The sequence below is a fragment of the Theropithecus gelada genome, chromosome 1 (assembly GCF_003255815.1).
Source record: "Theropithecus gelada isolate Dixy chromosome 1, Tgel_1.0, whole genome shotgun sequence".
Classification (NCBI taxonomy): domain Eukaryota; kingdom Metazoa; phylum Chordata; class Mammalia; order Primates; family Cercopithecidae; genus Theropithecus; species Theropithecus gelada.
Genome location: NC_037668.1, coordinates 59,584,860 through 59,597,373, shown reverse-complemented (window position 1 = coordinate 59,597,373; position 12,514 = coordinate 59,584,860). Strand labels below are relative to the sequence as shown.

The 12,514-nt window shown below is 49.4% G+C and overlaps 1 protein-coding gene across 5 annotated transcripts in view; it reads right to left on the bottom strand.

Moving 5' to 3' along the window:
- Positions 1-2,248: 2,248 nt before the first annotated feature.
- TMEM39B (transmembrane protein 39B) overlaps positions 2,249-12,514 on the bottom strand; it is a 29,378-nt gene continuing 19,112 nt past the window's right edge. For all 5 annotated transcript variants that reach the window (XM_025359875.1, XM_025359886.1, XM_025359913.1 and 2 more), the window contains 3 exons: positions 10,836-11,023; positions 4,943-5,063; positions 2,249-2,684 (listed from right to left, as the gene is read on the bottom strand). In XM_025359875.1, coding sequence (XP_025215660.1) covers positions 2,442-2,684; positions 4,943-5,063; positions 10,836-11,023 — 552 coding nt within the window. In that variant the 3' untranslated portion in view covers positions 2,249-2,441. The remainder of the gene's footprint in view (positions 2,685-4,942; positions 5,064-10,835; positions 11,024-12,514) is intronic.

Sequence of the window (12,514 nt, the reverse complement as noted above, 5' to 3'; positions counted from 1 at the left end):
GTAGAGACGGGGTTTCACCGTGTTAGCCAGGATGGTCTTGATCTCCTGACCTCGTGATCCGCCCGTCTCGGCCTCCCAAAGTGCTGGGATTACAGGCTTGAGCCACCGCGCCCGGCCTTCCTTAGCATTTCACACCCAAATTGGCTCATAATGTGTGTCCATTTCTCCTTGTTGTCTTTGGAAGGGACAGTATCTTCCTTATCTTTGTAACCATTCCAGTGTTCAGCACAGTGTCCACCTCAATAGAGGCACCAAAAATATTTGTTGAGGTGTGTGTCTCTCATATACCACTGTGAGCTTGTCTGCATACCTTATGGCCAAGAAGGGCTCAGGGAACATGGGCTGAATAGATGAGAATGGCTGAGTGTCCATGTGTCCTCTCCTTTCAGCCTAAACCCTTTATCCTATGCCCATAGGAGGCAGTGATCTTACAAGCAGCTGTTTCTACTCTAGCATGTGACCCCGCTCATACACCTTTGCTAGCCTAGGACTACTGGTCCTCCCTGATCCAGCCTCTGTTGACCTTTGCCACTCCACTTTTTTTTTTTTTTTTTTTTTTTTAACTCTTCCTGCTCTAAGATCTGCATTTTGTTTACCTTCCCCGAAACACACCAGGATGCTCCAATATGTGTGCTACTGCATGTGCACTATTACATTTGCCTGCTTCTCTAACTGAAACACCCTTTTCCTCTCTTGTCCACCTAGGAAGTGGCTAATACAATTCAGACTATCCCCTCCTCCAAGAAGCCCAGAGAAAATTAAACATTCTCTCCCCTCTGCTCTGCTGTACCTTGTAACTGTTGGGCTCATCCCAGTGTAGTATTACTTGCTTGTTCGTGTCTTGGCATCCTCACCATCTAGCATAATACCCAGTAAGGAGGGTCTCAGTGACTACACGCTGAGAGAATCAAGACATCACCTTCTGCCAGGATAGTAGTGTCATCTTTCAGAGGTTTTTTATTTTTGAGATGGAGTTTCGCTCTTGTTGCCCAGGCTGGATCTTGGCTCTATCTTGGCACTGCATGATTGCAGTGGCACGATCTTGGCTCACTGCAACCTCTGCCTCCAGAGTTTAAGCAATTCTTCTGCCTCAGCCTCCTGAGTAGCTGGGATTATAGGCATGCACCACCCACTATGCCCGGCTAATTTTGTATTTTTAGTAGAGACAGGGTTTCTCCATGTTGGTCAGGCTGGTCTCAAACTGCTGACCTCAGGTGATCCACCTGCCTCGGCCTCCCAAAGTGCTCGGATTACAGGTGTGAGCCATGGTGGCCGGCCTTATTTTTATTCTTTTTTAAGACGGAGTCTTGCTCTGTCACCCAGGCTGGAGTGCAATGGTGCGATCTCAGTTCACTGCAACCTCTTGCCTCCAGGTTCCAGCGATTCTCGTGCCTCAGCCTTCCAAGTAGCTGGGACTACAGACATGCGCCACTACGCCTGGCTTTTTTTTTTTTTTTTTTTTGAGACTGAGTCTCACTCTGTCGCCCAGGCTGGAGTGCAGTGGCATGATCTTGACTCACTGCAAGCTCTGCCTCCCGGGTTCACACCATTCTCCTGCCTCAGCCTCCTGAGTAGCTGGGACTATAGGCGCCCGCCACCGCGACCGGCTAATCTTTTTGTATTTTTTAGTAGAGATGGGGTTTCACCGTGGTCTTGATCTCCTGATCTCATGATCCGCCTGCCTTGGCCTCCCAAAGTGCTAGGATTACAGGCGTGAGCCACTGCGCCCGGCTGCGCCTGGCTAATTTTTGTATTTTTAGTAGAGACGTGGTTTTACCGTCTTGGCCAGGCTGGTCTCAGACTCCTGATTTCCAGTGATCCACCCACCTCAGCCTCCCGAAGTGCTGGGATTACAGGCTTGAGCCACTGTGCCAGGCCTTTCAGAGGTTTTATGTCCAGCTTTACCACTTCCTAGCTGTGTGACTATGGGCAAGTCACTATAACTCCCTGAGCTCCAGTTCTTCATCCACTGGAGTGACAGTACTTTATTCCCAGGGTTGTCATAAAAGTTAAATTAAGGCAAGGCCTGAAATACACACAGAGCAGCATCTGGTACACAGTGAGCATTCAGTTCGCAGTAGCTATCACTGCTACCATGGCCTCCAGTGCCTCCTCATCTCCTCTCTCCTGAAGAAGGCAGTACCCACAGAGGCTTCAGAAGCCACATGTGGGGACTTTCTAAACCAGAATCTAACACCTCTGCAATACGTCTCACACACCCGAAGGGAAAGAACCACAGGACACAGGCTTGTTGGGAGTATAAAAATAGGACTTTTTTCCTTATCACATCAATTATCAAAGAAACAGTACGTAACAAAAATACAAAGCTCTGGTGGATTTTTTTGTCTTTTTTTTTCCCCCCTCCCGCTCCTACCCAACAGCCCCTTGCCAGGGAGCCCCTGGCTGAAGCCTGGACGCTGTCCCTGAGGTCACCCCAGAGCTCAGGAGAAACGGTGGTCCAGGTCTCTCTGGGGGCTAGCAGAGTATGAGTAGGCCTTGCCCAATACCAAGCGGTCCCGGAGCAGCTTGAAGAAGGCATAGTAGTTGCTGAAGAGGATGAGGGCCAGCGAGATGGTCTGGTGCCACTTTTCAGAGGACATTAGGGAGTACAGCTGGTAGACAATGACAGCGCCCTCCAGCAGCAGGAGGATGTTAAGGATCCGCAGGGGTTTGCTGAAAAAGAACTGCAACCGGAAGGGGGTGGGCATGGCTAAAAGGTGTGCTCCAGAAACCTTCCTCCTGGATAGGGGTTCTGGGTGGGCCAGTGAAGGGGACAGGCTCTTGGGGCCCCATGCAGACATGGGTGGGGTGGAAGACTTTCTGGGGTTGGATGTGGACTTTGCCACCTCATCTGCCTCTGCTTGTGGTATTCCTCCTGATAGGACTGCTGCTTCCCACGTAAGTCATCTAAGATCCTGTTCAACTTCTACCTCCCCTAGGAAGTCTTTCTTGACAGGTTCTGCTTGCTCTCTCAAACTCTTTTTGTGGTCTAAAGTCAACACCTTTAAAAAAAATTTTTTTTTGACCAGGCGCAGTGGCTCACAGCACTTTGGGAGGCCGAGGCAGGTGGATCACGAGGTCAGGAGATCAAGATCATCCTAACACGGTGAAACCCCGTCTCTATTAAAAATACAAAAAATTAGCCAGGCGTGGTGGTGGGTGCCTGTAGTACCAGCTACTCGGGAGGCTGAGGCAGGAGAATGGCGTAAACCCAGGAGGCGGAGCTTGCAGTGAGCTGAGATAGAGCTGCCGCACTCCAGCCTGGGCGACAGAGCAAGACTCCGTCTCAAAAAATAAAAAATAAAATCAATCAATTTATCTATCTATCTATCTATCTATCTATCTATCTATCTATCTATCTATCGATAGATTTTTAAATTTTTTAAATTTTTTTTAAATTTTAATTTTTGAAAATTTTTTCTCCCTCATCCACTGACCCTCAATAACATCAACACCTTTTAATGTCATCTCCTGGCTATTGTTGGGCCTGAACAAATTAGAATCCTATGACACAGGCATGGAAAGTTATTACAGACTCTACAGCCTGAATTACCTACTACTTCATAGGTAGCATCCCTAGCTAGGCTGGAAGCTGCCAAGGGACATGGCAACAGCTCACTCTCAACAGCAAGGTAGAACGCAGGGACTAAAAAAAAATTTCTTATCAGTTCAAAAAAGTGCACAGTGTCTAGGGATTTTGATTCCACAGGGGCCAAGGTACCTAAATCTCAAGAGCTGCTTACAGGACAGGAGAAGTGGCAGGAAATGGGAGGCCAAGAGACCAGGATGTCAGGCTCAGCTCTGCACTTAACAGGCTGCAATACTTTGGGCAAGTCCTTTTCCTCTCTGGGGCTTGGATTTCTCAACTGTGAAATGAACACATCAGCCTAGGTCAGTGATTTCTCACGCTGTGTCCTTTGAGCCCCAGGTTTCAAGGGGATCCTTTAGGAGTTACAGGAGGGGTGAGCAGGAAGTGAAGGGGGTTCTAACTCCTCCAAACACAGCAGCGCCAGGAGGTCCCATATATTGGATTTTGGCCTCTGACTGTGTTTAAGAAAAAGGGGGGGGGCGGATTTCATAGTGAAATTTAAAAAAAAAAGAGATCACTATTTTAGATAATTTTGGGCAGCCCTTTCCATAGCTAAGTCATGAGTCATTACCATTACATCTCAAGTTTTGCAACAAGGCAGCCTTTAACAAGTTAAACTCTCTAAGCTGATTTCAGTATCTAAAAACAGAGATAACCCTAGCATATCTTTCACATACAAGGTTCAGGGGAAGGCTGACTAGGAAGGTGCATGGAGAGTGCTTAAGGACATGCCTGGCACACAGTAACAAATAAAGACAGTATTGTCTTTCACTGCCAAGAGCCCCTTCTTTTACTATCATCTTCTCTCCCTCTGTCCAATGTCCTGAAAGATCTACAACCAAATGAGCTGCAGTTACTTACTTATTTTATTTTATTTTTCTGAGAATGAGTCTTGCTCTGTTGCCTGGGCTGGAGTGCAGTGGCGTGATCTCGGCTCACTGCAACCTCCGTCTCCCGAGTTCAAGTGATTCTCCCTCCTTAGCCTCCTGAGTAGCTGGGATTATGGGCGCCCGCCACCATGCCTGGCTAATTTTTGTATTTTTAGTGGAGACGAGGTTTCATCATGTTGACCAGGCTGGTCTGGTCTTGAACTCCTGACCTCAGGTGATCCATCCACTTTGGTCTCCTGAAGTGCTGGGATTACAGGCGTAAGTCACCATGCCCAGCCGAGCTGCAGTTATTAAGTGACAATTTGTACGGCTATCCTTGTGCTACATGTGTGCACTGTCTTCCTTTGGATTGGGGAAATACTGAAAATAGCTTTCTCTTGCAATGACATCACATTCCTGCCCTGCAGGTCCTCCCACCCTCTCCCTCAGGCCCCAACCCTCCTTCCCCGGGGAGGAGACTCACGTGGAAGCGGAAGTGGGAGACATCAGAGGGGATAGCCACGTTGTAGTGGCCTACGGCTTTGTAGACGTTCTTGCTGTGCTTCACCAGCACGCCCTGCGGCCACATGCATTCTTCAGTCCACCTGGAGGCACAGCCCAACAGTGCCCCTTATCCCCAGCTCACCCACAAAAGGGGTACGAGAAGAATGGGCAGGAGGGAATCACCAGGCTCTACTCCCATTTCTATCACTTAGACACACTGACTTTCCTTTTCTGGGTTTCAGTTGCCTCCCCTGTAAAATGGGGTAAGAACCATGCGGAATTCACTGTACTGTGAGTTAGAAGGTCTAGGGCTGACACTAATTACTCAGAGATTGTTGAGAAAATCCTTTTTCCTCTCTTGGTTCCTTTGCTTCATCTGGTCTCACCTCTTGCCTCCAAATGGTCCACCACACAGTTGTCTGAGTGGTCTTTGTAAAATACTAAGCTGAGGCCGGGCGTGGTGGCTCAAGCCTGTAATCCCAGCACTTTGGGAGGCCGAGACGGGCGAATCATGAGGTCAGGAGATCGAGCCTATCCTGGCTAACACGGTGAAACCCCATCTCTATTAAAAAAAAAAATACAAAAAACTAGCCGGGCAAGGTGGTGGGCGCCTGTAATCCCAGCTACTCGGGAGGCTGAGGCAGGAGAAGGGCGTGAACCCAGGAGGCGGAGCTTGCAGTGAGCTGAGATCCGGCCACTGCACTCCAGCCTGGGCGACAGCGTGAGACTCCGTCTCAAAAAAAAAAAAAAAAAATACTAAGCTGATTAGTCACCCTCTGCTTAAAACCCTTTGTGGGCTTTTTTTTAAATTTTTTTATTTTTGAGAAGGAGTTTCGATCTCGTCATCCAGGCTGGAGTGCAGTGGCACAATCTTGGCTTACTGCAACCTCCGCCTCCCAGGTTCAAGCAATTCTCCTGCCTCAGCCTCAAGAGTGGCTGGGATTACAGGCACCTGCCACCACGCCTGGCTAATTTTTGTATTTTTAGTAGAGACGAGGTTTCGCCACATTGGCCAGGCTGGTCTCGAACTCCTGACCTCAGGTGATCTGTCTGCCTCTGTCTCTCAAAGTGCTGGGATTGCAGGCACCAGCCGCAGCTCCTGGCCCTGCTTAAAACCTTTTGAAGGCTTCCTAGTGCCCGTGGAGTCAAGGCCCCAAGGATTTGGCATGGCCTCTGAGGTCTTGTGTGGCTTCCCACAACCCTCACCACACAGCTCATGCTGTTTCTCGTTCCTCCAGCACTCTGTACTGCTTCATGTCTCTCCCTAAGTTGCTCCCTCCAATTGGACTGCCCTTCCCAAAGCCTAATCCTTCTGGTAAGCTCTTCATCATCTTTCAAAACCCAGGTTCCTCCACAAAGCCTTTCTCAAACTCCCCAGAGTTTGGCATCCTTTTTTTTTTTTTTTAATTATACTTTAAGTTCTAGGGTACATGTGCACAACATGCAGGTTTGTTACATATGTATACATGTGCCGTGTTGGTGTGCTGCACCCATTAACTCGTCATTTACATTAGGTATTTCTCTTAATGTTATCCCTCCGCCTTCCCCCGACCCCACGACAGGTCCTGGTGTGTGACGTTCCCCATCCTGTGTCCAAGTGTTCTCACTGTTCAATTCCCACCTATGAGTTTTTTTTTTTTTTTTTTGAGACGGAGTCTCGCGCTGTCGCCCAGGCTGGAGTGCAGTGGCCGGATCTCTGCTCACTGCAAGCTCCGCCTCCCAGGTTTGCGCCATTCTCCTGCCTCAGCCTCCCGAGTAGCTGGGACTACAGGCGCCTGCCACCTCGCCCGGCTAGTTTTTTGTATTTTTTAGTAGAGATGGGGTTTCACTGTGTTAGCCAAGATGGTCTCGATCTCCTGACCTCATGATCCACCCGTCTCGGCCTCCCAAAGTGCTGGGATTACAGGCTTGAGCCACCACGCCCGGTCCACCTATGAGTTTTTTTTAAGACAGAGTCTCACTCTGCCGCCCAGGCTGGAGTGCAGTGGCGCTCAGCTCACTGCAACCTCCACGTCCCGGGTTCAAGCGATTCTCCTGCCTTAGAACTATAGGCACCTGCCACCACACCTGGCTAATTTTTCTGTATTTTTTGTAGAGACGGGGTTTCGTCATGTTGCCCAGGCTGGTCTCAAACCGCTGACCTCAGGTGATCCGCCCGCCTCAGCCTCCCAAAGTGCTAGGATTACAGGCATAAGCCACCGTGCCTGGCCCATCTGGCATCCTTTAACTGTTCCAGCATCTCCTGCTACTAGTCCACATTTCCCAATGCTGGTCATTTATTTCCCTATCTGTATACCTCACTAGGCTGAGAGCCCTTGAGCAGGACGATCTAATCCACCCCTGTGTCCTCAGAGCATGCCGTAAGGCCTGGCACAGAGAGGCCCTAGTGAGCATATGAATGAGATGGTGGGACCAGTGAGCTTTCTTATAATGTCCTGTGAGAGCTCCCAGGAATCCCAAGGGCCTGGACCAGAGGACTGAAGTCATAGCCTGTAAGCAGCCCCCTTCTCAACCCAATGCTCTTGCCTTGTTGATTCACTCATTTAAAAAAAATAGTTGGCCAGGCACAGTGAGATTATGCCTGTAATCCCAGCACTTTGGGAGGCCAAGAGTGGGCAGATCACCTGAGGGCAGGAGTTCGAGACCAGCCTGGCCAACATGGTGAAACCCCATCTCTACCAAAAATACAAAAAAAATTAGCGGGGCATGGTGACACAGAACTCTAATCCCAGCTATTTGGGAAGCTGAGGCAGGAGACTCGCTTGAACCCAGAAGGTGAAGGCTGCAGTGAGCCAAGATCGTGCCACTGCACTCCAGCCTGGGCAACAAGAGCGAAACTGTCTCAAAAAACAAAAAAGAAAAGTTATTGTGTGACTCACAACATGAATGAACCTCACAGACAATATGCTGAATAAAAGAAGTTGGGGCCGGGTGCAGTGGCTCACGCCTATAATCCCAGCTTCACTTTGGGAGGCCAAGGCAGGCGGATCACAAGGTCAGGAGTTTGTGACCAACCTGGCCAGCATGGTGAAACACCGTCTCTACTTAAAACACAAAAAAATCGGGCCGGGCGTGGTGGCTCAGGCAGGTTATCCCAGCACTTCGGGAGGCCAAGACGGGCGGATCACGAGGTCAGGAGACCGAGACCATCCTGGCTAACACAGTGAAGCCCCGTCTCTACTAAAAAATACAAAAACCTAGCTGGGCGAGGTGGCGGGCGCCTGTAGTCCCAGCTACTCAGGAGGCTGAGGCAGGAGAATGGTGTGAACCTGGGAGGCGGAGCTTGCAGTGAGCTGAGATCCGGCCACTGCACTCCAACCTGGGCGACAGAGTGAGACTCCATCTCAAAAAAAAAAAAAAAAAAAAAAAACACAAAAAATCAGTTGGGCATGGTGGCACATGCCTGTAATCCCAGCTACTTGGGAGGCTAAGGCAGGAGAATTGCTTGAACCCGGGAGGTGGAAATTGCAGTGAGCCAAGATCGTGTCACTGTACTCCAGCCTGGGCGACAGAGTGACACTCCGTCGCCAAAAAAAAAAAAAAGAAGTTGGACACAATGATTTCATTTATATTAAGTTCTACGATAGGCAAAACTAACCTCTGGTGAAAGAAAATAGAAAGGTAGTTGTCTTGGGGGAAAGATCACTAGGAAGGGCCATGAGGACATTTTCTGAAGGGCTGGAAATGTTCTGTATCTTGATGAGGGGTGGGTTACATAAACGTATATACCTTTATCAAAACTCAAAGAATTGCACACTTTTTAAGATTTGTAGGCCATGTGCAGTGGCTCATGCATGTGATCCCAGCACTCTGGGAAGTCGAGGTGGGTGGATGGCTCGAGCCCAGGAGCTTTAGACCAGCCTGGGCAACATGGCAAAACATCAAACAAAAAAATACAAAAATTAGCTGGACGTGGTGGCATGTGCCTGTAATCCCAGCAACTTGGGAGCTTAAGTGGGAGGATCACCTGAGCCCAGGAGGTTGTGGCTGCAATGAGCTGTGACTGCACCACTGCACTCCAGCTTGGGAGACAGAGTAAGACCTTGTCTCAAAAAAAAGGATTGCACATTTCACTGTATGGAAATTTTACCTTAAAAAGAAAGGCCTAGGCCAAACGTAGTGGCTCATGCCTGTAACCCCAGCACTTTGGGAACTCTGGGAGGCCAGGATGAGTGGATCACCTGAGGTCAGGAGTTTGAGACCAGCTTGGCTAACATGGCGAAACCCCGTCTCTACTAAAAATGTAAAAATTAGCCAGGTGTGGAGGTGCATACCTGTAGTCCCAGCTACTCGGGAGGCCGAGGCAGGAGAATCGCTTGAATCCAGAAGGTGGAGATTGCAATGAGCCAAGATTGTGCCACTGCACTCCAGCCTGGGCAACAAAGCATGACTCCATCTCAAAAAAAAAAAGGCCTGAGGAGGCAACTGAGTGCTAGACAGGCAAGGGCCCTGAGCTTCATGAACTTTCAGTCCTGGAATGACAGGCAAGTAACCAAGCAAACACAGTAGAAAACATTAAATGCAATGATCATGGTATTATGGGCCACTGAAAGGAGGGGCCCCTTATAGGAGAGGGGCACTGAACCCATCTGGATGGTCAGGAAAGTGTTCCTGGAGAAAGCAAGTGCTAAAAGATGAATAGGAGTTAACGAGGATAGAAAGAATGGAAAGACCATCCCAAGCAAAAGACACATCACTTGCAAAAGCCTGGATGCACATAAAGCATATCAGGACCTGAGGAGATTTGCTTTGCTTTACTGAAGAGCAGAGGATGGGTTGGGGCATGGTAAAAGATGGGGCAGAAATGTTTGGCAGTACCCAGCTGGGAAGCCATGCGAAGGACCATGGTGAGCCACGGACAGGTATATCCTCATGTTCAGCTATGTTCTATCTTCCTATTCCTCCCGCCCCTCAGAGCCCAAGGCTGAGCCAAGCCTCCTTTTGGCCCAATCAGCAATGCCCAGTCACTTTTCTGGACCTCCAGGACAGAGCCTGAAAGGGACCCTGACTGACATGCATGGCCAACACCAGGAGGCTTAGCTTCTGTGGCCTTGCTTCCATCTCTGCTCCTTGGTGGGCCTACCTCTGCAAACCTGTCCTAGGGGCCTCCTCTCTGCCAAGCCTTGTCCTGGGCCCAAGACTCAGATGTGCTTCAGAGGTGATCCTGGCCTTGAGGAGCTTCCAGTCTAATGGGGGAATACAGGCAGGAAAATTAGTATGACCTGGGGTGAAAAGTACTTTGAAAAAGGGTCCCTGAGCAGTGTGATTTCTGCCTCTGCTCTGGGTGCAGTGCCTTCTTGCAGCTAGGTCTCTTTTGCCTACCTCATCCTTCCCTGGCCAGGGTTCAGCATCAACTAGCACAGCACCACATCCTGGCACCAGGCTGATGATTCTAAAGCACATCTTGGGATGGGTCCCTCCACTGCTAAAAATCCTCTATCCCCTGCTAGGCCTAAGTCAAAGTCCAAGCTCTTTTGCCTGGCCATCCACAGGCCTGGTATGGATTGGGTGGAAGTAAACGTCTGCTGAAAGAGTAGGTGACAAAATGACCCCGTGGATGAGTGAGCAGGTAAGAGAAGAGTGAAGCAAGAGCAAGTAAGGCAATGAGTGAATAAACAGTCAGCAAAGAGAAAGTCAACAAGTCCAAGAATTTCCATCGGTCCCCTCCCATCTTCAGTATACTGCAAGTTACCCAAGGACAGGGAACATGTGTGTCAGGCCCCACCATACCCCACCCTGGACGCTTGGCCTAATATACAAGATACGCTCAATAACTATTTGCTAACTGAATACGTTAATCAGCAGGTGGACAAGTGACTCCAGATGCTGACCAGAAGGGCTGGGATTGGGCCAAGCAGGGTAGGGTGACTCACGGGTGCTGCAGCACGTTGGAGCACAGTGCTGGGTCCACCTTCTGCCAACAGCCCAGATGGGCGGCAGCCTTGTGCAGCAGGTCACAGTAGCTGGCAGGCAGCAGGTGCTGCATGAGGATCACAGAGGTGCTGATGGACACCAGCAGGAAGAGTTCACAGGACCAGCGCTTGTCATAGTAATGTGTGTTCTGGGGGTAGCAGAAGGTGGGTGAGGCCTGGGATCCCCATAATGGCCTCATTCCCTTTCCCTCCCTGATTCTACCTGACTGAGAGGTTAGGACAGTCCTGGGGAGACCTCAGAATAGCCCGAAACCAAGAATCAAACACCCAACAAAGGCGGCTTAGGCCCTGTGCCCACTAGTTGGTTTTCTACAAGGAAATTTGCTCCTACTGCCCACCACTCTGAGCCAGAGAACAGGCTCTGGGGTCCAAGAGATCTGAATTCAAATCTTGGCTCTTTCGCTTATTTACTATGTGACATTGGGCAACTCATTTACCTTCTCTGTGCTTTAGTTTCCTCATTTGTCAAATGAGGATAGAGCAACTACTAGGCCCAGTGCAGTGGCTCACATCTATAATCCCAGCACTTTGGGAGGCCTGAGGTGGGTGGATCACCTGAGGTCAGGAGTTCAAGACCAGCCTGGCCAACATGGTGACACCCCGTCTCTACTAAAAATACAGAAATTAGTTGGGTGTGGTGGTACACGCCTATAATCCCAGCTACTTGGGAGGCTGAGGCAGGAGAATTGCTTGAACCTGGGAAGTGGAGGGTGCAGTAAGCCAAGATCACACCACTGCACTCCAGCCTGGGCGACAGAGCGAGACTCCGTCTAAAAAAAAAAAAAGACATTAAGTTCTCTCAAGCCCACTGCAGTTTGCAGCTAAGGAGGTACCTTCCCAGGAGACCATATAAGCAATAAAAGACAGCACAGGCTTTTGGGGTCACTCAAATCTGGATGAACACTGGCTTCCTTACTAAATGATAAAGCCAGACATTGTGACATGTCTGTGTCACAACAATTGCTGAAATACAAACTCACTAGTCTTTGTAATCAAGTATTATGAATAACAATGCCATGTCTCCCTCATTGGCTGGGTGACGTTGGACAGGTCACTTCCCTTCAGTGAATCTAGTTATCTGCAATCTAAAATGGACACAGGCTGGGGTGTGGTGGCTCATGCCTGTAATCCCAACACTTTGGGAGGCCAAGGTGGGTGGATCAGTTGGGGCCAGGAGTTTGAGACCAGACTGGCCAAAATGGTGAAACCCCATCTCTACTAAAAATACAAAAATCAGTTGGGCATGGTGGCACATGTCTATAATCCCAGCTACTTGGGAGGCTGATGCAGGAGAATTGCTTGAACCCGGGAGGCGGAGGTTGCAGTTAGCCGAGATCGTGCCAGTACTCACCTGACTGACACAAGGAGACTCTGTCTCAAAAAAATAAAATAAAATAAAAAATAAGAAAAGTAAAATAAAATGGACACAGGCCGGATGTAGTGGCTCATGCCTGTAATCCCAACACGTTGGGAAGCTGAGGCAGGAGGACCACTTAAGACCAGGAATTCTGAGATCAGCTTGGGCAGCATAGTGAGACTCCATCTCTATAAAAAATTTAAAAATTAGCTGGGCATGGTGGCTTATGCCTGTAGTCCCAGCTACTCAAGAGGCTGAGACA